A 25840-nucleotide genomic window follows, 5' to 3' on the forward strand; every position below is an offset into this window, starting at 1 on the left:
TACTTTACTGGGAAAAATTCCTCTTCTTCTTCTCTTTCCTCCTCTACCACTTCCTCCTCCTCTTTGCCATCTTCTTTACTTAACCTAGGTCAGCCAACAGACCATTATGACATCATCAGTTTTTAGGGAAACTAATGAGTGCTCAAAAACCCTAGTTAAACGACTGAATGAGAATGAATACAGGAAACGGGTAACTGCATCACACTCCTTGGTATTTCTGGCTGCCACAATCACTTAGTGTTTCTTGATCACCTGCTCTCTTTGCCTGTGGAGAGTAAATGTATTCACTGCATGCTGCTTTGGGAGAGACGCACAGAAAGTTGCTGTGCATAGGAAGACCATGGCTCAGGTTTCCTTCTTAGTGGGGAAAGTGAAGAAGACTTTCCAGCTGGGGAAAGGGAGGGATCTTAATGAAATATGGGCATTAAGACTGGTGACAGAGAGGGTAGACTAACCCACCAGACAGCACTGCACTCCAGGCTCTGGGGAGAGAGGCATGCACAAAGGGAGGTAGGACAGTGACAAACGTCCACACTTCTGAAAGCCCCATGGCAGCACTAAGCCTGAAACCAAAAGTATCGATGAAAAATCTCAATCATATGCTTTCTGAATCATATTACATTTTTCCCCAAAGAGATTAGTTCTTTGAAATGTGTATGCTAAGATGAACTTATATTAAACCTTAACTCCAACCGTGATTATGAATAAAGCCATTTTTCACTGAAAGGTACAGGGGTTAAAAGCAGAGGCTTTGGAATCAGCAGACCAGGGTTGAAATCTTAGCTCTGCCACTTTCCAGTTGTGACTCTAACGAAGCTAAACAATGAATAAGAAAGTGAACAACAATAATGTCTATCACAGCGTTACAATGATTACATGAGAACACAAATATAAAGTGCTTGGTACCACAAATGTCTCAATAAATGGCTACTATTAATAATGAAAATATTAACCAAGCTAGTGTCTCTTTTTACATAGGCAATGCTGGTTTTTAAATAAATCCATTGCCAACCTAGAGATTAAGGCAAATTTCAATGGAGGGAAAAATAGATTGGAGTCATAGGAGGACAGAGCACTGGAAAACATCCCACTCGAGAGAGCCTGTTGCCTCAATCCCTCAAAAATACCCACTTTGTACTGAAAGCAGTTACAGAATCGTTGATGTTAATGTGCTTCTCTTTTCAAATGTACATATGTCCTTATCAATTTTGGTCCTTTACAGTCCAGCATGAATTACATTGATCAAATAATCAGTGAAAAATATGTAAGTCAGTAGCCAAGATAAAGAAATGGAGATTTGATTGGGAAAAGAGGCAGAACAACTGACTAATTAGGGAGTCTAGAGCACTTGGCAAGATGGAGGACCAAGAGAACGTGCAGAAAGCATGGACTGGCCCTTCCAAGTGCAGCTGGACATATTATGTATCTGGGGAGGGTGGAAGAACACATCAAAAAGAGGGAAAGATGCTAAGCAAATCCCCTTTCTGTTGAGATATTCCTGGGTGTCTGAAAGGGCTGGTCTTTTGTATTTCACTGAAGATTATTTTCTGAAACTGTCTTTAACACCTCACTTACACCAATGGACAGATCATCCAGACAGAAAATTAATAAGGAAACAGAAGCTTTAAATGACACAATAGACCAGACAGATTTAATTGATATTTATAGGACATTCCATCCAAAAACAGCAGATTACACTTTCTTCTCCAAGTGCACATGGAACACTCTCCAGGATAGATTACATCTTTGGTCACAAATCAAGTCTCAGTAAATTTAAGAAAATTGAAATCGTAACAAGCATCTTTTCTGACCACAACGCTATGAGATTAGAAATGAATTACAGGGAAAAAAATGTAAAAAACACAAACACATGGAGGCTAAACAATACGTTACTAAATAACCAAGAGATCACTGAAGAAATCAAAGAGGAAATCAAAAAATACCTAGAGACAAATGACAATGAAAACACAACGATCCAAAACCGATGGGATGCAGCAAAAGCAGTTCTAAGAGGGAAGTTTATAGCAATACAAGCCTACCTCAAGAAACAAGAAAAATCTGAAATAAACAATCTAACCTTACACCTAAAGGAACTAGAGAAAGGAGAACAAACAAAATCCAAAGGTAGCAGAAGGAAATAAATTATAAAGATCAGAGCAGAAATAAATGAAATAGAAACAAAGAAAACAATAGCAAACATCAATAAAACTAAAAGCTGGTTCTTTGAGAAGATAAACAAAATTGATAAACCATTAGCCAGACTCATCAAGAAAAAGAGGGAGAGGACTCAAATCAATAAAATTAGAAATGAAAAAGGAGAAGTTACAACAGACACCACAGAAATACAAAGCATCCTAAGAGACTACTACAAGCAACTCTATGCCAATAAAATGGACAACCTGGAAGAAATGGAAAAATTCTTAGAAAGGTATAACCTTCCAAGACTGAACCAGGAAGAAATAGAAAATATGAACAGACTAATCACAAGTGATGAAATTGAAACGGTGATTAAAAATCTTCCAACAAACAAAAGTCCAGGACCAGATGGCTTCACAGGTGAATTCTATCAAACATTTAGAGAAGAGCTAACACCCTTCTTTCTCAAACTCTTCCAAAAAATTGCAGAGGGAGGAACACTCCCAAACTCATTCTATGAGGCCACCATCACCCTGATACCAAAACCAGACAAAGATACTACAAAAAAAGAAAATTAAGACCAATTATCACTGATGAATATAGATGCAAGAATCCTCAACAAAATACTAGCAAACAGATTCCAACAACACATTAAAAGGATCATACACCATGATCAAATGGGATTTATCCCAGGGATGCAAGGATTCTTCAATATACGCAAATCAATCAATGTGATACATCATATTAACAAATTGAAGAAGAAAAACCATATGATCATCTCAATGGATGCAGAAAAAGCTTTTGACAAAATTTAACACCCATTTATGATAAAAACGCTCCGGAAGTGGGCATAGAGGGAACCTACCTCAACATAATAAAGGCCATATGACAAACCCACAGCAAACATGATTCTCAATGGTAAAAAACTGAAAGCATTTCCTCGAAGATCAGGAAAAAGACAAGGATGTCCACTCTCACCACTATTATTCAACATAGTTGTGGAAGTTCTAGAAATCGCAATCAGAGAAGAAAAAGAAGTAAAAGGAATACAAATTGAAAAAGAAGAAGTAAAACTGTCACTGTTTGCAGATGACATGATACTATACATAGAGAATCCTAAAAATGCCCCCAGAAACTACTGGAGCTAATCAATGAATTTGGCAAAGTTGCAGGATACAAAATTAATGCACAGAAATCTCTTGCATTCCTAAACACTAATGATGAAAAATCTGAAAGAGAAATTAAGGAAACACTCCCATTTACCACTGCAACAAAAAGAATGAAACACCTAGGCATAAACCTACCTAAGGAGACAAAAGACCTGTATGCAGAAAACTATGACACTGTTGAAAGAAATTAAAGATGATACCAACAGATGGAGACATATACCATGTTCTTGGATTGGAAGAATCAACATTGTGAAAATGACTATACTACCCAAAGCAATCTACAGATTCAATGCAATCCCTATCAAATTACCAAGGGCATTTTTTACAGAACTAGAACAAAAAAATCTTAAAATTTGTATGGAGAAACAAAAGACCCCTAATAGCCAAAGCAGTCTTGAGGGAAAAAAACGGAGCTGGAGGAATCAGACTCCCTGACTTCAGACTATACTACAAAAGCTACAGTAATCAAGACAATATGGTACTGGCACAAAAACAGAAATATAGATCAATGGAACAGGACAGAAAGCCCAGAGATAAACCCATGCACCTATGGTCAACTAATCCATGACAAAGGAGGCAAGGATATACAATGGAGAAAAGACAGTCTCTTCAATAAGTGATGCTGGGAAAACTGGACAGCTACATGTAAAAGAATGAAATTAGAATACTCCCTAACACCATAAACAAAAATAAACTCAAAATGGATTAGAGACCTAAATATAAGCCTGGACACCATAAAACTCTTAGAGGAAAACATAGGAAGTACACTCTTTGACATAAATCACAGCAAGGTTGTTTTTGATCCACCTCCTAGAGTAATGGAAATAAAAACACAAATAAACAAATGGGACCTAATGAAACTTAAAACCTTTTGCAAAGCAAAGGAAACTACAAACAAGACAAAAAGACAACCCTCAGAATGGGAAAAATATTTGCAAATGAATCAACAGACAAAGGATTAATCTCCAAAATATATAAACAGTTCATGCAGCTCAATATTAAAAAAACAAACAAACAATCAAAAAATGGGCAGAAGACCTAAATAGGCGTTTCTCCAAAGAGGACATACAAAGAAGCACATGAAAAGCTGCTCAACATCACTAGTTATTAGAGAAATGCAAATCAAAACTACAAAGAGGTATCACCTCACACCAGTTAGAATGGGCATCATCAGAAAATCTACAAACAATAAATGCTGGAGAGGCTGTGGAGAAAAGGGAACCCTCTTGTACTGTTGGTGGGAATGTAAATTGATACAGCCACTATGGAGAACAGTACGGAGGTTCCTTAAAAAAACTAAAAATGGAACTACCATATGACCCAGCAATCCCACTACTGGGCAGGTACCCTGAAGAAACCATAATTCAAAAAGAGTCACGTACCACAATGCTCATTGCAGCTCTATTTACAATAGCCAGGACATGGAAGCAACCTAAGTGTCCATCGACAGATGAATCGGATAAAGAAGATGTGGCACATATATACAATGGAATATTACTCCATTGAGTTATTTGTGATGAGGTGGATGGACCTAGAGACTGTCATACAGAGTGAAGTAAGTCAGAAACAGAAAAACAAATACCATATGCTAACACATATATTTGGAATCTAAAAAAAAAAATGGTTCTGAAGAACCTAAGGGAAGGACAGGAATAAAGATGCAGATGTAGAGAATGGACTTGAGGACATAGGGAGGGGGAAGGGTAAGCTGGGACGAAGTGAGAGAGTGGCATGGACTTATACACACTAACAAATGTAAAATAGATAGCTAGTGGGAAGCAGCCACATAGCACAGGGAGATCAGCTCGGTGCCCTATGACCACCTAGAGGGGTGGGATAGGGAGGGTGTGAGGGAGGGAGATGCAAGAGGGAGGAGTTACGGGGATATATGTATACTACAGCTGATTCACTTTGTTATCAAGTAGAAACTAACACACCATTGCAAAGCAATTATACTCCAATAAAGATGTTAAAAAAAAAAAAAGTTTGAGGATAATGCCATCTTCTTCCCCATGTTATTGTGCAGAAAACCAAGCTAGCAGATGGCTCCTAAAGGGAAAAAATGAAACCAAAATTGTCATGTCCTTTAAGTAATGAAGGAGTACAGTAGTTTAAGAAACCAAATAGAGGCTGATAAAATCAGACTGCAAACCACTCAGGAGGCTCATAGTGAGAATGTGCTCAAGTGCAAGGGGAAGGGATGAAGGATTAGGGACCAGTTTGCCACAGGCTAAATTTGAAAAGAGGAAGGTGATCCTGGACCTTGAATTATTACCATCTTTATTTTGGGACAAATCCCAAATGCCTTATCAGAAAGATTGGATTGTTTTCTTAAAAGTCACTGCATGAAATGTATATCTATATCTATTTATATTTATAGATATAGACACACATACACATGAGAAATGCTTGGAGAATTCTAAAATATATCAGGCAGAATGAGTTTGCCCTTTAAATGGTGAAATAGAAAAGCCAAACTTAAAACTTGTGAAAGAATCATGTTAAGTACTACGGTTGCAAATACATGGTTTTAATGTATTTAATTATTTTGACTACGGAGAGAAAACTGATACATTATGTAGGTCTAATGTCTCAACCAATGAGAAGTCTGTGTCCCTTTCTTTTACCAGGCAGGCACTGCATTTTGAAGAAACCAAGATATTGCTCCACTCCCAGCACCCCTGCCTTTTTTTTTTTCTAGCCATTAAATATGTCAATTCTGGCCGAAAAAAGTTGCCTTGGGTGAAATGTTCCACTCTTTTCTCAGTAACACTCAATGTCGTAATATTAAAAAGCAGAGCCGATGTATTTTGTAAGAAAAAAGGTTGTGACCAAATAATTTCATGTCCATCCAGGTTGTCTTTCACATGTGAAGAAGAAAAAGACTTTTAATTTGTGTTGATACAGAAAATGGGTCACTTAAGTATGCTTTAAGCAATTACTTCAAGGAGTAACCCAGCCAAGAATGATAAAATTCTGGTATAACACAACATACTGCAAACTCGAAAGCAAAGAAAGTTATCCATATATATCTTAAACAGCAGGTTGCTGAACTGATTATGAATCTCCAAAGAAAAATGTAAAACATAATAACAATAACAATGTTCTCTATTTAAAATAACAAATCTTGGAGCGAGGGGAGGAGGGAAATAGGTGAGGAAGTTTAAGCGGTACAAACTTCCAACTACAACATAAGTGAGTCAGAGGCATGAAATGTACAGCACGGGGAATATTTTCAATAATTATGTAATATCTTTGTATAGTGACAGACAGTAACTAGATTTATCACGATGATCGTTTTGAAATGTATAGAAGTATCGAATCACTGGGTTGTATACCAGAAATTAACATACTGTCAATTATATTTCATAAACAACCAAACAAATGAACTCACAGAAAAAGAGGTCAGATTTGTGGTTACCAGAAGGGGGTAGTTGGGGGACAGGGAATCGGAGGAAGGCAGTCAAAAGGTACAAGCTTCCAGTTATAAGGCAAGTAAGCACTAGGGATGTAATGTACAACATGATAAATTGAATTTACTCTGCTGTACTGTATTTATGAAAGTTGTTAACAGAGTTCTCATCACAAGGGAAAATTTTGTGTATCTATTTCTTTATTTCTACATCTTATATGAGATGACGGATGTTCACTAAACTTACTGTGGTCATCATTTCATGATGCATGTAAGTCAAATCACTGTGCTGTACACCTTAAACTTATGCAGTGCTGCATCTCAATTATCTCTCAATACAACTGGAAGAAAAAAAATAAATAACCAATCTGTATTTGCAATACCAAGTAACTGAAGTAGCTGGAGGAAGCTGGTTGGTGGACGGTAATGCATTTCATGTCTGCTGTAGTGAAGGACTCAAAGACGCGGCTTCCTTCTCAACAATTAGAGAGAAAAGAAAGCTTTTAAGCATTCTATTAGTTAATGATAAGAAAAATCAGAAATATGGCCAAAACATAAATAAATGCAAAGACTAGACAGTGCATAAAGCAAAAAACCAGAGAGTATGTAAAACAACTAGGATGCATATTTATGAAATCATAAAACAAGATGAAGGAAAGATGTTGAAAAAACATGCTGATTCCAGATGCCAAAAACTGACTATACGATGTTTCAAGGATCATTTAATGAAGTTACATGAAATGTCAAAATTAAAAGCACAGCTTAAGATAGCCATGGCAATGCAAACTAAGGAAAGACATAAACTAGAATTCAAAGAAAATCAAACTAAAAATGCAAAAAGGGGGTTGTTTTATTTATTCATTCATTCAAGAAATATTTACTGAGCACCAATTATGTGTCAATCAGTGTGCTGGGGACTAGGCTAGAGAGTGAACATGCACACAAACCCACATAGGCCTTATTTCTAATGGGGAGAGTCAGAAATCACATAATTTAGAAGTACGTGTAAGTGATAAGCATAATGAGAAAACCGGGAGATGAAGGGCATTTGGGGGTGGGAGGTGGTTACAGGTTTACAATGGTGTGTCCAGCAAAGTCCTCAATAAAAAGGTAACACTAAGCAAAACCAAAGGAGGTAAGGAGGTGGGTCATAAAGAGTTATAAAAGAAGGGCATTTCAAACAGAGGGAATGGCAAGAACACAGCGTGGAGGAGAATGTGCGAGGAACAGCAGCGCACCGAGGTCAGTGAGGCTAGAACAGGAGGAATAGGGGAAGTGAGGGCCAGAGGAGGCAATTAGAGAAGTAATAGGAGGCCAGATTATTCAAGGCTTGAGGATAACTGTAGTGATTTTGCTTTTCATTCCGTGTGAAACAGGAAATTGGGGGAATGACACGATCTGACTTGTATTTGCACAAATGAGTTGGGAAGCTGGTGCAATAATCCAAGTAAGAGATGATGAAGGCTTGAATGGATGGTGGCAGTGGTTGGAGATGATAAGAAAAGATAATCCAGGAGAATGCAGGTTGTGAGAGAGAAGGAAGAGTCAAAGATGACTTCAAGAAGTTTGGCCTGAGCAACTGGAGGAATGAAGTTGTCATTTACTGAGATGAAGAAAGTGCAAGTTAGGAACTGAAGTGGTGGCAAGAGCAGGACACATCGAGTTGGAGAGATGTATTAAATATATGTGGGCAGTTGGATATACGACTCTGGAGTTCAGGTAAGAGTTCTGGTTTAGACCTATAAATTTGGGAGTCACCCGGGTAGAGAATATAGGGATGAGATAGGCAAGTAGTGTAGCCAGAAAAAAAGAAGCATCCCAAGGAATGAGTCTTGAAGACTCCAGTTTTTAGAGGTTGGAGATGCAGACGAACCATCAAACGTAATTGAGATAACCAGTGAAGTAGGTGGTCAATGAGATATCCAAGCGTGGTGTTACCGAAGTCAAGTGAACAAAGCTTCGCCAGAAAGACAAAGTGGTAACTGTCAAAAGCTGCTTGGAGGCCAACAAAATGAGGGCCAAGACCACTGACTATTAGAGGTAGCAATGTTGAGGGCGCTAGTATAATTGCTGAGGAAAGTTTTGTTTTGAGTGGTGGAAACGGAATCCTGTTTAGAGTGGGCTCAGGAGTAAACGGGAGGAGAGCAAATGGAGATGGAAACACTTTACAAAGGTTTACCTGGAAGGAAGAAGTGGAGCAGAAGCCAAGAGACGTTTTTGCTTTTTTGGTTTTTTGGGTTTTTTTTTGTGGTACGCGGGCCTCTCACCGTTGTGGCCTCTCCCATTGCGGACCATAGGCTCCGGATGCGCAGGCTCAGCGGCCACGGCTCACGGGCCCAGCCGCTCCGCAGCATGTGGGACCTTCCCGGACCGGGGCATGAACCCATGTCCCCTGCATCGGCAGGCGGACTCTCAACCACTGCGCCACCAGGGAAGCCCCTCAAGAGACGTTTTTTGATGGCAGAGCTAACAGCATGTTAAGAAACACCCATCATTTGAACCGCATTTACTGATTAATTTGTATTATCATATGTTAAGCTAACAATTTGAAAGAAAATGCCGATGATTTAATTATGAATGGATAGAATGCCAAAAACAAAATTCTGCTGCTAAAAATGTGACCTTTAGCTGTAAGCACTGGCACAGAGCCTTGCTTCAGGATGGAAGTTCTTCCAAATCCCTCAGAGAACTCTTACGTACATTTTCTAATATCATATTGCCCCTTCTGCTTTTGCACAGAAGATAACTTCTTATCAAAAGCTTCTGAAGTCACAGTGAGCTTTTCCAGAAACGCAGGCTACTCATTATGACTAATATTGCCTCCAAAGAACCATAACCATAATGGCTGAATTTTGTGCGAGGATTCTCACACCTGAGCGTTTAACTCAGGTCTCATTTTAAATAACTAAAACAATTAAAGCCTCTTTAAACAACAGGATGGAAATAGTGCATCCCTTAAAAATTAATATTAAATCCACACAATTCTTCTCTGTGCTCAGAATTTTAAAAATTCAACAAATTAATTCCCTCCTTATATAATTGTGTTTTAAAACCTGATTTTTCCAAAGTAAGTCTCACAGGAGCCTTAATCATTGCTTACAGCTATTTGTCAGTTCTTCATCAGATCAAATACTGCTGCTTCCAGCTATTATATAATAATAGCTTTTTAAACTTCTAATAACCTAGTTAATATTCTATCAAGCATCACTATTTATTTAAACAAGTCCTCTGTTTTTTTCAGGGTCTTTTAATTAAACATCTGAATATTGTAATTATTTTCCTCAGACATTGTTTTCTCTTAATTTTGTATTTCTTAAATTTTAATGATTACATTTTATCCTGGACACAGTAAAACATACATTTTGAAATAATCTCTTAAATCGTCTATTATTCAATATTAGTACAATTCACCCTAAGTTGAAACTAACGACTATTTTTCAGTATAAGTGATTATGTATCTTAGTGGGTCCTTTGTCCTACTCTAACCAGGATAAGTTTTCCTGAATTAGATTTTCTTATCATTGCTGTTTGCAATTGGGAAGTTAAAGAACCCTGCAAATAATTTCTATGTGCCTGTTAGCCTCATACATATTTAAACTATTTTTATTGAGCAGAACACTAACGTCTACAGTATTTCACTAAACATTTGCCCCGTCTCGACAGACTTTTGTTTTTAGCAATCTGTTTTTTTTCATAATCTCTTTGTGTTTCCATGTCTTCTTGCAGACTCTCCAGCTATGTCGTAAACAAGGTCAGCAGCCCAAAGAAAAGATACTCTGATTCTTGTCACAAAATGTAGTTTTAGAATGTCCCTCATAGCCCCTCGAGCAGGGCCAGGCATAATTCTGCTATTCTCACATTTTTAAAGACTTTCAGGTATCAAGAATACTGGCTTTTCTTTTCCAAGAAAAACAGCTTTAACTCTACAAATCTAAAACTTAGGCTGCTCAAAAATTTTAAAGCATGGAGCCATGACAAAATGTTGACAATACAGCTATTGACAGCAACAGGTAACCAGTGGCTGTAAAATATACAGTGTTTTTTCTCCATGCTTGAATCAGACAGGATCTCACATATCTCAGATCTTGTTCTTGGTTTAAAAAAAAAAAAAAAAGATAAAAAGAACTGAGAGAAATGCTTTTGGCTGGAACTGCCTGGGGTGTTGGAGGGATGAGGAGGTGTTAGCGAGAGGGATCCGGTATCTTTTTGTTTCATGAAAACCCTAGCTTGACAGGAAATACAGGGAAAACTTAGCCATAGAAATGGTGCATCCGCTGTGCAGGCCAACAAGTAGATTCTCCCACCGCTACTTAGAATAAAGAAACTTATAGTTCTCTTTCTGTCCTGTTTCTGGCCACAGTCATCTTTTTTCCCTTCTTCTGCATTCACTATTGTACTCTATTCCAATCACTTAATTTTCTTTCTTAAAAGTCTGAATGCCAAGAGTAAAAAGCCCTTAGGAAGTTGTCCATGATCGTTTGCCAGTTCAGTTCAAAATCTATATAGACTCTTGGACCTGTTAAAACGAGAATGTGATTTGATTGACCTACTTTTAGTTTTGGTTTTTTTTTTTTTTTTTTTAAATAAGAGGGATTGAGTGAATTTGAGGGTGAATTGAATTCTAATTCTGAATGCTGGGAATGTGATCCCAAGTTTCTTGCCCTGCCGAGGAGTGCACTGAATGAGTTGAGGTGGTGGCAATATTTCCATTTGACTAGACAGATTCTGTTGTATTTTCTGTTTTTAGAATGACTGCTTTGGAAGGAATTTCACTCAATGAGTTATGCCACAAGTATTTACTGAGCACCTACTATACGGGCCAGGGGTCTTTAGAGTCTTGAGACCAGACTCCTTCAAGGCAGGGAGCTATGGAAACAACTGAAATACAGTATGAGTGATGTGTCCCCCTGTCTGGTTGAGAACAGTAATGTGTCAGAGAAGGCTTCACAGAGGAGATGAAAGATAACTAGGAATGCAAGGGGGTACAAGTCACCAAAGAAAAAGGAAAAACATGAGCCAAAATGAAGGAGAACAGGTGAGGAAGTTCAGGACAAGCTGGACAGGTAGGCTGAATTCAGGTTTTGAAGCATCTTGCATGCCCTGGTAAGGACATCATATGACGTCAGGAGTTATATGAACCTATGGGTCCTTCCCAAAAATGAGTAGGAGCGACTCAAAATTTGATCTATTATTTCCTCAATGGTTTCCAGTGATGGAGACCCTCATTCCTGTATTGTGTTTCATCACTGAAGTCAGGTTCAGGAGAATTTCTTTCTGAGAATTACAGAAACACAGTCTGTTAAAAGGAAAATCTTTCTCCTAAGATGCAAGTCCCTACAAGCATGCCAGTATCCATTCTACAAACTTGCAAAAGGCCTTTTTAACATTGGCCTTCAACAAAGCAATGATTTATGTTAAGTAAGTAATGACTATAGTGTGCTTATTGAACTGTATACATTTTGGCAAGAGAGCACGTTGGTGAGGATTTCCTAAATTAATAGGAGATGCATTTGTTGCTATTTTCATGGCTCGTGTGTGTGTGTGTGTGTGTGTGTGTGTGTGTGTGTGCATGTGTGTGTGTGTGTGCGTGCCTGAGAGAGAGATTTAATATAGTGGAACGTTCCAGATGTGTTTTGACCAACTAATATGTGTTTGGGATTTATAAGTGATGGAGCAAGAAAATATGCAAAGAACTTTTCACTCTTTATTATTGGATACCATATAAGAATCCTGAGAAGTTTAATCAGTGGCAACTTAAACTCCAGGCTACAAATCCTAAGTGAGATTATGTGAACATATTTTCTCATTGGCACTTGCATAGTCTGGCATATGTAGCAGAATGTAGCACAATGCAATAAACAAGCATAATTACTTCCACACAGAAAAGTCTATATCAATCTTTTCTTGATGACCTACTTTCAGTGAGTTTTCTCCAGTAATGCAATCACCCAAACAAATCTCCAGCAGACTGTGTACTACAGTGTCAAAGCCTCACATCGAAAAAAGTCAGCACTCCCCATGTATTTAAAAGGGAAAACTCACTACGTGGAAGTACACGTTCTCTGCCAGTATTCAGAGAAGACCCAACCCATCTCACAGTGAAAGGGTTTATATGCCGTTATCATTAGCAGAGAGATTATTTGGCTAAGTGTTTTCTTATCTTCACTTGCCTGAATGCCATTCTGTCTAATATAACTTAATCTCTCATCATGTTTGTAAAAACTAACAGTTGTTTTATTTTTTCAAATAGACACTGTAAAATTCTAATTTTAAAATGTGGAGATGTGGGGGGGCGACGAGAGGGGGGAGAGGAGAAACCAGCCACCTTGAAAAGCTCCCACCAGTAGAGAACAGGAATACTTCCATACAGATGTTTAATTGTTTTGGGAGGGGGTGGAGGGGTTGGTGTAAAATTCTGAATACATTATTGAGGAACAAAGAAGCATCTTGTGTGTTCTTGACTTCTGCCAAGAATACTAAATAGCTAAAATACAATGAAAAGTTAGGAAGAAAATAAGTTGCAATCACAGGCAAGAGAGAAGCATTATGGGATATTCTCTTGTGAGATGGGTGATGCCCAGATTGTGCTGTATTGTAAAGGATTTAAGGGCAATATGTACTAGCCATACTGGCTAATTAAAAATGATTTCATTCTTTGTGCTTCTTTCCAGGAACCCGTTTTGCAGACAGCATTGCTATCTATGTCCAAAATTCTTGCCCCATTCTGATAGAGTTCTAGCAAGAATCATATGCATATCAACTCATTCTTTGAAATTTTAGCACCAAGAGTTTACCTTTGTCACAAAATAGCAGCTGCCACCACCAAAAATTTAGCCTCAAATTGGGACACAGACTTAACTATGGAAATTATGTGGCATTTTCTCAGCAGTAAGTGCGTGTTAAACAGAACATACAAGAAGAGTGCTTTAACCTGCACATTTTGTCCATATATTTTGCTACTTACACTATCATTTTGAATGTGGTAGGGTAGAATATGGAAGAGGACACAAACGATGCTTAAATTACTGAATGAAACAGTAAACACTCCACGTTCAAAAAGAAGAACTGCTGCTCATATGCTCACAGAGACATTTTTTAAAATGAATTCACATCTTCATTTTGTCTCTTTTTCTATGACTTTCCACAGACTTAAAATCTGATTTATACAATCTAACATGTATTTCATTATTCTCTATTCTGGTATGCTCCCACCAGGGTTCATTTTACATCTGTAACCAGATGAACTCCTCAAAGAGAAAAACTATTAAAGTCAAGCACAGTGATAAGCACACAGTGGCTGTTCAATGAGGACCTGGTAAAACGAGTTCCATTGATCTCAACCGGACTCAAGCCCTTTGGTGAAGAACAGCACTGTATTCAGGTCACAGGAAAAGGCAGACCTTCTTCCTCTCCTTTCTTTATGCTGGAGGCAGGAAAAATCAGGCTGATAATATCCAGGACAATTCCCATCATTAAGCTTAATGATTTTCCCATAGGATGTAATCTTTTAATGCTCAAAATACGGCAATATCAATTTTGTGAAGCAGGAATATGTATACTTATTTATTGTGTATACTTATTTATTTATTGTATACTTATTTATTTATTGTATACTTATTTATTTATTGTGTACATATATGCATATCTACACAATATATAATATATGCGTATCACATATATTTATATATAAAGTACTTATATAAATATATTTTCTATATATGCATATTACATGTTATTTCCCCACTCTGAAAACCATCCAAGGAAACTTGACCATAACCAAGTATTACTCATGAAGAATTCATTCAGTCATACTTCTTAAATACAAAAGTCTTGCATCCAACTCATATAGCATAATATAGCTATGTTTCTTCATTACACAAGAAAATATGCTTACATTTCTATCCTTGACAGCTGCCACTTTATCCCTTTTGGAAACTTAATGATTCATGAATTTACAACTTTGTGCATCCTTAATATATCTTAAGAGACAAACAGTAGATAAAATCCTATTGTATTTTTCATGAATTAAAAGAAAAAACTTGCTAAAGTCAATTTTAAAACAGATTCTGGGAAGCCTATTCTATGGATCATCTTCCATTGCACTGTTTTTATGTAAAACACAAGCTGCAAGCAATATACAAAGATATTAGCTTATGTGGTAGGAATATGATGGCCTTCAAGCAATCTGAAATCATGGATATTAAGAAAGCCTACTTATTGGCAGACAGCTGGCTGAAATGTCCAATATACCTGTGTTCATTTTTAAAAAGACAAATACAAGGATTTTCAAGGTGAATGAAGTAAAGAGCTTTGATAAGACTTGATAAAATTAACCCGACACTGTGAATATACTCAAATCCTTCCTATTCTTAAGAAAACAGAAAAGCTTTTTTTAAGAGTTGTGACTACGATCTCTACCAAAATCAAAAAAGATAGATCATTTTAAGCAGCAACATTTCTTCTTGTTACTTCTCAAGGCACTGAGTTAATCAGTTCAGAGGAAATGTTTACCGTCAATTCCTATGTCTTGAGGTAACAAATTTGGAGTCCTACCATTCAATACACAAGCAGTCTTCATGCTACCTTCCTTCTTTTCTTCCCTTCTAATTATCAAATTCTGTATGTATTTGCTGCCTCCACTTTTCCTTCCTGGATATTTCTCTGACTCTATACAGTCCTTACTATATCTTCATCTTCCCAGGGAGGACGTTCCCTTGAGGACCACCAACAACTCACTCTCCAGAGAATGGCACCAAGTCCTGGCAATTATACTAATTACACTTATATCATATGAGGCAATGTATTTGAAAATACTTTTAAACATTAAAGTACTATTTAAAGAGGATGGTATTATTATACCTCCAAATGATCTATCAAATTTCCACTTTGACACAGTGTAATAGCCTTTTAACTGAGCTTCCTGATTCCCAGTCTCACTCTGCTCCAATCCATCCTACACTCTGATATACTGGAGTTACCTTCCTAAAGTAAAGAGATCTACTCGAGTCATTTCACTGCTCAAAACCCTCCACTAGCTCTCCACAATATACTGGATAAATTCCAAACTCCAAACCCTTCAATTAGCCATTGGAAATCCTACCTACTATTTGAAACTTTTCCACTAATACAAACCCCTCCTAATTTTTTTCCTCCCTCTAAACACCACGTTCTCGATCTTATTCCTTGCTTCTGTGTATGCCATCTTTTTTGCCACTAATACCCTTCCCCTCAACAGTGGCCCTTGAAGACCTACCCTCCTCCATCCAGGGGCTCCATCCAACCCATCTCCTCTTAGAAATGTTCCCAGAGGTGAATTTAGCCTACTCACAACTCACGCTTTCATGTTCTGCAAACTCTGCCATGTATGAGAGCTACTTATGTATGGATCTTTCTCTCTTGCAAAGGCTTAGCAGACCACTAGAGGAATATTCTCTCTAGGAGAATACTTATCACAAACAAGGTGCTCAATAAAGAGTCAGTGAATTGTGTGCTTGTGTTCTCACTATTTAATGATTAAGAATATTAAAATAGTTGTTTGGGCCATCTAAAAAAGTTCTTTGTTAACTTTTAAGCAGAGCTATTAGTGCTTTTCAAATACAGTAAAAACAAATAGCCAACACCTGGTCAATAATGAAAATGTAATTTTAAACACACACACACACACAATAAATTGCTGAAATGAAAAAATACAGCTAAATCTTGTATCTACTACATAACAGAAAATAGTAACTATGACTAGAACAAATTATGCATGGAGAAAGAAAATAAACAAGACAAGGGAACAGTAAGAATATGTATCGTTGACAAAACAAAAGATATTATGTGCCCATGTCCTGATAAATGCACTTGTGTCTCCCATCTCAGAGTGGTTCAGTAATCCTCCCATCTGCTGATAGACTTGAATCTTTGGACCAACTCCAAGACTGTCTGGCCTCCTGAAGTTCCTCTGGCTTTCAAAGACTATGAGGTCAACCATTATGGTCCATACTCCTCCTTCTAGGGTTACCCTGAAACTGAAACTGCCTTAAGAAGAGGAGAGAGGGATGGGAAGTTTTCCAGGGCCTTTGTCCTGTGGTACTAGCTTTGTTTTAGAATGGCATGAAACTTGCCAATATATCTACCTTAAGAAAAATGAACTAAGATTAGTAGTATCACAAGGTTGACCTAGATCTGTTGTTTTAAATGGTGGCTGTACTCTGTAATCACCTGGGGAGTTTTAAGAAAATGTTCACGTCTGGGGCCCACACCCACACATGTACTTGATCCAGGGTAGGGCCCAGACATCAGTATGTTTTAAAATTTCCCCTGGTATATAGTCAACTCAGGCTGCTATAAAAACAATACCATAGACTGGATGGCTTAAACATTTATTCTCACAGTTTTAGAGACTGAGAAGTCCAAGATCCAGGGGCTAGCAGATTTGGTTCCTGGAGAAAACACTCTTCCTGGCTTACAGACATCTGCCTTCCCTCTGTGTTTTCACATCAGAAAAGAAAGAAATAGAGTTCTGGTCTCTCCTTCTCTTCTTATAAGGACATTAATCCCATCAAGGGGATTCCACTTTCATGATTTCATCTAAAACTAATTACCTCCCCAAGGTCCCACCTCTAAGTACCATCACATTGGGGGTTAGGACTTCAACATAGGAATGCTGGGGGGATACAAACATTCAATCCACAACACTAGATAATTTTAAAGTGCAGCCAGGATTGAGAACCACTGACCGAGATCAATGGTTATCAACCTCATTTCACACTGAAACAAACACGACAAGGATATCACGTGTGCAAAACACACCAGTGGGCAGACCAAGATTCTGCACAATTCTGTGTGCCAGGTGAGATGCCACCCTTATTACCCTATTCAAGAAAATGTGTCAAAATGCAAAGGCAAAAACATCATTACAGGAATATTTTTAATCTGATGACCAGGTGACTGAAAACTTTGAGAAAATCCAGAAAGTTCCTTATATCTGGCCAGCATTCTGTTATTCCAAGCACACAAGCAGGACTCTGGTGGTGACCAGGATCTCTGCAAAAAGAGGTCATTTTAAACAGCAACATTTTCTTTTATTCCTACTCAAGGTACTGAGTTAACCAGTTCAGAGGAAAGGCCTAGTATCAAGACCCATCTTTAAGTAAATATGTTAGAGCTCTAGACATCAAGAAATAAGCAGTCAGTCAGTGACAGTGAAAGAACAGAAAAATTATGGAGTAGATGGGGAAGGCAGAGAAAAAGAAGGATAGAATGATGCTGCAAGAATAGGAAGGTACATGTGGACATTGTTATGAATATTTTAACAGAAAATCCTTCTTTCTTGCTAATTAATAAATTATTCTTTCTGAATGTATAAAGACTATATTTCCAAGGAATTTGTAAAAAATTTATCTTTTGTCAATGTGTACATAAATTAATGCATGCTTATTGAATGAAACCAGAAAGTTCACATTAACCAGGACTCTGAATAATCACATTTACTCTAATATCTGCATAAGTATCAGAAGCAAAAAAAAAAAAAAAAGATAATCTGCCCATTTTAACACATTAGAATTTTTAGGCAGAAAGATATGTTAACACATACTTTTAAAATTATGTTAACTACAAAGCTCCCCAAATTATATTAACACATCAAAAATATTTTAAAATAATGGTATCAAATAGTGTCAGTCTTCTTCCTATCATAATCTTCATCACAATGCTGAGCAATTTTGAATTTTTTTAAAATCTTAAACTCGTGATTAAAGGAAGTGAGGTGAAAAGGAAATAGAAACCAATAAAAGAAAGGAAGGTGAGTGAGAAGAAAATAAAGCAAAGATCCTAATCGAAGAGCAAATCTTGTTTCTGTTTTTAACTCCTGTGAAAATTTCTAACTCATCCCCTGCCCTGTTCCATCTGAATTTAATTAAATTCAAATATTTGCTGAACATCCGCTATGTGCAGGGCTGAGCCACATGCAGTACCTCATCTCTGAGATTAATGATAAAACTTCAGACAAATTCCAAAAGCATGAATATCCACATAATGTAACTGCACTTCCTGTCATTTATCTGCTTTCCAGAACTGACTTGGGCCACTACCTCTTACGGCCAGCTTGACTACAGAGCACTTAATCTAACATGATGGCTTCTGATTGACTAAAAATACTGTCTTCGTGGTATCAAGATACTTCATTTATCATTACTGACCATCCCCCACGCCCACCGCCCTCTTCTCCCTAACAGGGAAGCATGCTTGCATGTGCACGTGCACTTATATACACACATACACACTGGCTTCATGCCCTGCCCCCGGGACATATCCGAGCTTCATGGCTGCCAACTCAACTAGAATTAAATGTTCACTCAAAACTGCTCCTGCCACTACATATGCAGTAGCTATCATGGGGACTATATTTTTCATGCACAGATAGGATCTAGGTGATGCTTAAGTGCATTTCTGGGAGAATCAAAGAAAGCAAAGGTCTGGTGCCAGAAGTGGCATTAAAGATGGATGGCTAGAGGTCAATGGTGACCGAACTCTCGAATTGAGATTAGAATCAAAAGAAGGAAAGGCCAGAATAAACTGGCTGATCGCAACAGCAAAAACCTACTGCTATCTAAGAATCTTCACAGTACTGTATTAAAGATTTATTAAGCACCTACTACAGGTGCTAAGTCCAAGAATGCTAAGTCCAAGGTTGAATGAAATACAGTCTTTGCCCTCAAGGAACTTGTCTAATTGGGGAGAGAGACAGAGACATTGCAAAGCAACACAGTGAATGCTAGAACAGGTACAGAAAATGAGTTGTGGGAGCTCTCACTCCTGGACCAGAGCTAATCTCATCCATTCAGCCCCAGTCTCTAAAAGGCCACGAAGTGGCCATTTAACTTTCTTCATCTATTGCTGCTCTACCTCAGGCCACCAGAACATCTCTGTGATTTTTGTATGGCTGACACAACACAGGCCAAAAATAACCAACATACATTGATACTTCAAATAATTTTAATGACTCTAGGAGTCTTTTTAGTTGAGTTGAGTTCTCATCAGTACTATCAATCAATACTTTATCAGCTTTTGATTCTAAAACAGCACTGTTTAATAGACTTTCTCCAGTGATATAAATGTTCTATGTGTGCACTGCCCCATGCAGCAGCCAGTAGTCACATGTGCCGACTGAGCACTTGAAATATGACTGGTGTGAATGAGGAACTGAATCAATGTATTAAATAAATTTGAAATTAAATAGCCACATATGCCTAGTGGCCGTGGCACTGCACAGCACAGTTCTAAAATATAAGTGTTTTAAGACTGTGCCATATGATCAAATAATTTTTCCCTTAATTCCTATACATATGTTATACATGCCTCCGAAGAATTAAAAACACAGGTAAAAACTGGTTTCCTTCTGTAACCTGTGGTTGCTGCCAGGAATTACTCCCAACAAGACACTAAAAGTTAAAGCACAATCGTAACGTACATATGTCATGTTTAAATTAGTTCTGACTTTTACCAATGGCCTTCTTGATGAAGTGGGAAACATTTAAAAATATTTAAAAGTTAAGATATTTAACACATTAAGAGATATTTGGGAAAGAATGTTATTTTCAACTAGTTCTAAAAGAAGAAAACACCTTCAAAGTGAGATTTAAAGGAGGTTTCAATGTGGGGAATGATTCAGATCAGCTGGATTGCAGGCATCATGAGTATTAGGACTCTGTATGTTGATGCATTGCTTAATTATTAGTTCCTAGCAGATGCTGGGCACTTAGGAAACCTGTAACGGAAGAGTAGTTAAAACAGTACGGATGGGAATGTTCTATATCTGGATCATGGTGGTTGTTACCTGACTATATGTATTTGTCAAAACTTTCCAGATGGTACACTAGAAAAGATAAATTATGCCTTAATTTTTTTAAAAAAGAAAAGGGGGAAAAAGTAATATGGGAGCACATGGGAAAAATCATGAATGGATATCTGCAAGAAAGCAAATGGGAACGTGAAATGTAGCATCACATCTCATGTGAAACGAGCTAGCATATTCCAAACAGCAAATTCATCTCCCAGGAATGAAAGGAGGAAAAGGCTCAGGCTTGAGAGTCAGAAGGAACACATAGACTGAAACAGGCTGTGCGATTTTAGGTAAGCCATCTAACTTCTCTGTGCCTCAGTTCCCTCAGCTGAAACATGTGTAAAATGAAACACCTATCTGAAACACTTTTGGGGAGAATGAAATGAGAAAATGTACATAAAATGCCCAGCAGTGGGTCTGCACCTGGCAAGCACTGAGTAGATGGTAAATGGAAACAAAACACAAGCTCATCTTCTTAATCAAGGCCTTCCTCTGAGGTCCTCTGGTCCTGAATGAGGGGGTTCCATTTCCATACTACAGTCTAAAACAGTTGGCAAATGAGTGGTCAAGCAACGCTACCAGGTTAGACAAAACTCAAATCTCCTTGGAGTCAGGGGAATGAGGAAATGCAGCGCATGCTTCCAGAAAAACCTGAATTTTTGCCAGAAGCAAAATTCCCACAAGAAATTTTCAACAAGTTCCCAAATGTCTCATGCAGACATGACAGCATAAATGAATTAATCAATGAAATGATTTATCCTGGCAAACTTCCCTGAGTGGAAGCAGCTATAGTCTACATAAAAAGGAGACAGAGATGAAATAAAGAAAATTCCTATTCTGCAAATCAAAAGTAATTAATTTTCTGAATGGAGACTAGTTATTATTTGGGGGAAAAAGGCATGAGTATTTTCTATTCCTGGTTACAATTTGTCTTCGGAAGGTAAACAGACCAAGCTGAGAGTCACAACATACTGGATTCTACTGATTCCATACTCAAGATAAATTAAGCAATTAATTCTTGCAGAGGAATTGGGTATAATTTGTAGTTAATGTGTCCTTTAAAGCAATAATACATGACTTAAAAGTTCAGAATTTGATTCATTACAAATTTAACAGTAATATTTAAACATATTAGTTCAGTGTACCTTGCATGACTGTAACTCAATTCAGAGATCCTGAAATTGACATATACACACTAATATGTATAAAATGGATAACTAATAAGAACCTGCTTATAAAAAAGTAAATAAAATAAAATTCAGAAAAAGAAAAAAAAAAGGATCCTGAATTCTCATTAGTTGAAAGAAACTATTCCTCCTTAAAAGCTCTTAAAACACCTACCTCTCCTCTATGACTCATACTTAAGCCTCCTTACAGGAAGCCACTGCTGATTTTCCCATTACCTGTTCAGTGGGTCACAATTAAATAATAACTAGAGTTATACAGTCATTACATTAGTTCTCCACCTAGCAGAAAACCTCTCAATTATTTTAGAGAAGGTTCAAATTCACTTAGGGAATTCTCTTGGAGTCATCTTTATTTTCTGCCCCTCTGATTAAGAATCTCCTTCAGCTGAATAACACTAAATGTTGTGTTTCTCATGTGATTTTTAAAATTAATATTAAGTCAGGTATCAGAAATCAAGTCCATGGTAAAATCTTGTTAATAAGCCAGAAACTTTATTGACATTTAAATGTCAAACTAGCTCAGCAGTTGTCAAAATGTGGGCCTAGACCAGCAGCATCTGCATATCCTGGGAATTTGTTAGACACTGAGATTCTCAGCCCCACCCCAGAACTACTGAATCAAAACTCTTCAGGGTGGCCCTCACAATCTGTGCTTTAACAAGCCCTCCTGGTGCCTCTGACGTACCCTAAAGTTTAAGAACTGTGATCTAGCTAATTCTGGCAAAAACATTTGAGGCTTCAGGCTAATCTTGATATGATGATCCAAATGGATGAACTCACAGATAGATTTAACCCCCTCCCCCAAAAAACCCATAATGTTCCTCTTTAGTTTCTAGTGATCCCTAGCAGTAATGTGGAAAGGAAGAATTTGTTTCACTCCAAATAATCGAATGAGGATTTTTGTGTTTGGAGAGTTACTTGAAAGAAGCAATTGCTCCTTATGTCCAGTTCAAAATCATCAGGACATTTTGGATACAAAAAGTGATAAAGTCATTATGACATTGCTAACAATGAACACCTTAGTGAATTCTACATCTTGTTTCTGGATAATGGTAAGGATGGTAGCCTAACATTCAAATTGTATCAGAGCTGTCATCCTGCACAGTAAGTCTCAGTGGGCGGACCTTTCCTGAGCATCTATTATATGTGCCAGCTCAACTCATTGGCTCCAAAGACACTGAGAATGAGTAGTAAACACATTCACAAATACAATAGTAGATGTTGAGAGTAAAATAATTGAAGTGGAGACTGAATTTTTCATTGGTAGATAATGTGCCTCAGTTTTTCAAAATGTCCTATCTGAGATCAGGTATTCATTCCATCTGAGGTAGCCAAGGTCAGTCTGCAGGCAACAAAGTAAAAGGCCAACTGTGTTCAAATGGGAAGGGATACAAAAGTATTCACCTGCCAGTCTCAAAAAACCCACATTCTGAGTTCTAATACAAGCTCACATTCAATATCATCACATAAACTTGCAATACTCTTAAACAATTCATTTAATCCTTTCCAGTTAAATTTTACATCATCAAAACATTAAAGAAAATGTCCAATAAACTGAAATCTATAAACCCCAAGCAACAGGCTACTAACAATGCTTTATTGAGAAAAGCCTTTGCAAAACATGGTGTATTGAAATGGAATAGCATTCCACCCAAAAGGAATGAAGTACTGATACATGCTACAACATGGATGAATCTTGAAAACATTATGCTACGTGAATGAAGCCAGACACCAGAGGCTACGTATCATACAATTCTATTTATATAAATGCTCAGAATAGACACATCTATAGAAAAAGAAAGTAGATTAGTGATTGTCAGGGCTAGGGTCAGAGAGAATGAGGAATGACTGTTCATGGAGTTTCTTTTGGGGGTGATTAAAATGTCCTATAATTAGATAGTGGTGATGGTTGCACAACTTTGTGAATATACTAAAACCCACTGAACTGAACAATTTAAAAAGATGAATTGTATGCCATGCAAATTATATATTAATTTTAAAACTTCACAATATACTCAGGGAATGTGGTTTAGATGGCATGCAAATCAGTATTCTCTGGTTTATTTTTATACTACAGTGAGATAATAATCTAAGTACCAAGAGGACCTGGCTTTGTTATTAAAACAGATCTATAACAGAAACATAAATTCAACAGGTATGTATTTGATGACCACAGTACTTTTAAAAAATGTCTTCCCCTCTCCAGAATCAATTGTATGGTTTTAGAGAAAACCAGGACCAGATTCCTCACAAGTCGTAAATGTCAACCGTGTGCATCACACCATCTCTGAGCACTTTCATAAAGCTTTTAGAATTTAAATTATGTGCATATATCTGGCAGGCTATTGGCAATTATCACCATATAGCAATGCAATGCCCATTAGTTACAACACAGAAATGATTTCTTTTTGTAAAGGTTACTGTGCCAAGAGCAGCACCATCTACTGGATAAAAATATAGGTTAATATCTACTTTATTATGAACAATCTATTAGGATCCTCTAACTGTAAAGAGTAAAATATGTGTGCTCACAAACGGAGGTACATTTTCTAACTTTTGGGTTAATGGCTCCAAACCTATTATATGCCATTGTAATAGAACATCTTCATGAAGGATAAAAAGACATTTCTTTAATAGAATACAAAAATCCAGTCTTACAATCCTTCCAGAAAATGCCCTGAACAGTTGAATCTGCATCCCAGGTAAAGATTCTAACTGGCTCTTTCAGAAGACAGTTTCAGTATTAAATGTGTAACCTGGAAGGTGGTGGGTAAAAGATGAATCCCTGAATATGTATATCAACCTGCAGCTCTCCTCTGACTTTGGCAGCAGTGGCAGAATGTTGACAGAAATTCTGATTGAAACTTTTTTTTAAAGTAACTGCCCAGACTTGAATGTGACTAAATTAAAAGTACTGAAAACACTGAAAAGTCAGGTTGGTGCCTGTTCCTCTTACTACCTTTCGGGCGTGTGTGTGCGTGTGTGTGTGTGTGTGTGTTTAATTCGCATCAGACACGTGTATTCCTCATTCAAGCCCATAAATATCCGTAGCACGAACTAAACAGCAAGAATGCGATACAATACGTAGCCCCGCACCAAGGGTGTATTTATCTTTTTATGTATATCTAAAAGGCTCTTTTCCACACTTTGCAAAGAGGAGAAGAGCTGCGAGTACAAGAAGCGTGACGGGCAAGCCCCCCTCTCCCGGCCTCGGGAGCAGCATCCCCGCGGGCAGGTGAACTGTGGCGGAGGTGCGAGGTGGGGAGGGGGCGCGTTCTCCCACGCTGCCAACACCCCGTCGTGCCGCCGCAACACGGTGGGCTCCCCAGTCCGCCGTCCCTCTTGCCTCCTTGCTACACGGCGACGCGGCAGCAAGTACCGAAAGCTCTGAAATCCCCCCACCCGTGTCCCAAACGATCCCACAGGGGAAACCCCGCCGAGGTCTTAACACTCACCCAGGCGGCAAACACTGAGGAGCTGAATACAGGCGAGAAAGCGCTTTAGGATTCGCATTTCCAGACGATCCGGGGGCTCCCACCGCGCGGCTCCTCGGCGTGTCTGAATGGAGAGGGAGGGGACGCGAAGGAAATGTTCTCTCCTCCAGTGTATAGACTGGTGCGAGGCTGTGTGTGTGTGTGTGCGTGTGTGTGTGTGTGTGTGTGTGTGAGAGAGAGAGAGAGAGAGAGACAGAGACAGAGACGGAGAGGGAGAGAGAGAGAGAGGGAGAGAGGAAGAGAGAGAGAGAGAGAAAGGACAGAAATAACCTAGGGGAGGACGCTTGGTGCTCGCGGGCTCGGGAGCCGCTAGCCGAGGCGCATGTCGGGCGGGCAGGACTCGGTCTCCCAGACCCGCAACGGTCGCGGTCTGAGCTCTCGGAGCGCCACGGCGCCTGTGTGCCGGGTGCGCGCTCGGGCCGGGCCGTGCGCGCCGCGGTTCGGCGGGGGCGCGGCGCGGCGGCGGCGCCGCGCGCGCGGGGGCGGAGGGGCGCGGCTGCCGTTCGGGGACCGGGTCCCGGGGTAGCGACTCACAGAGGGACCCCCCCCTCCCCCCTGGCCCCCTGCTAGTAGCTTCGCTGCCCCGGAGTTTGTGGAACCCGCTGGGGTTTAGA

General features: G+C 38.5%; 1 protein-coding gene across 4 annotated transcripts in view; it reads right to left on the bottom strand.

Annotated features, from left to right (window-relative positions):
- Window positions 1–25633, bottom strand: part of PTPRZ1 (protein tyrosine phosphatase receptor type Z1) — a 161003-nt gene extending 135370 nt beyond the window's left edge. For 2 of the 4 annotated variants that reach the window (XM_033420395.2, XM_004265510.3), the window contains exon 1: window positions 25188–25633. In XM_033420395.2, the coding sequence (XP_033276286.2) occupies window positions 25188–25245 (58 nt within the window). In that variant the 5' untranslated portion in view covers window positions 25246–25633. The remainder of the gene's footprint in view (window positions 1–25187) is intronic. The other 2 variants (XM_004265512.3, XM_004265511.3) reach the window with 1 other exon arrangement.
- Between the last annotated feature and the right edge of the window lie 207 nt (window positions 25634–25840).

The sequence above is a fragment of the Orcinus orca genome, chromosome 9 (assembly GCF_937001465.1).
Source record: "Orcinus orca chromosome 9, mOrcOrc1.1, whole genome shotgun sequence".
Taxonomy (NCBI): domain Eukaryota; kingdom Metazoa; phylum Chordata; class Mammalia; order Artiodactyla; family Delphinidae; genus Orcinus; species Orcinus orca.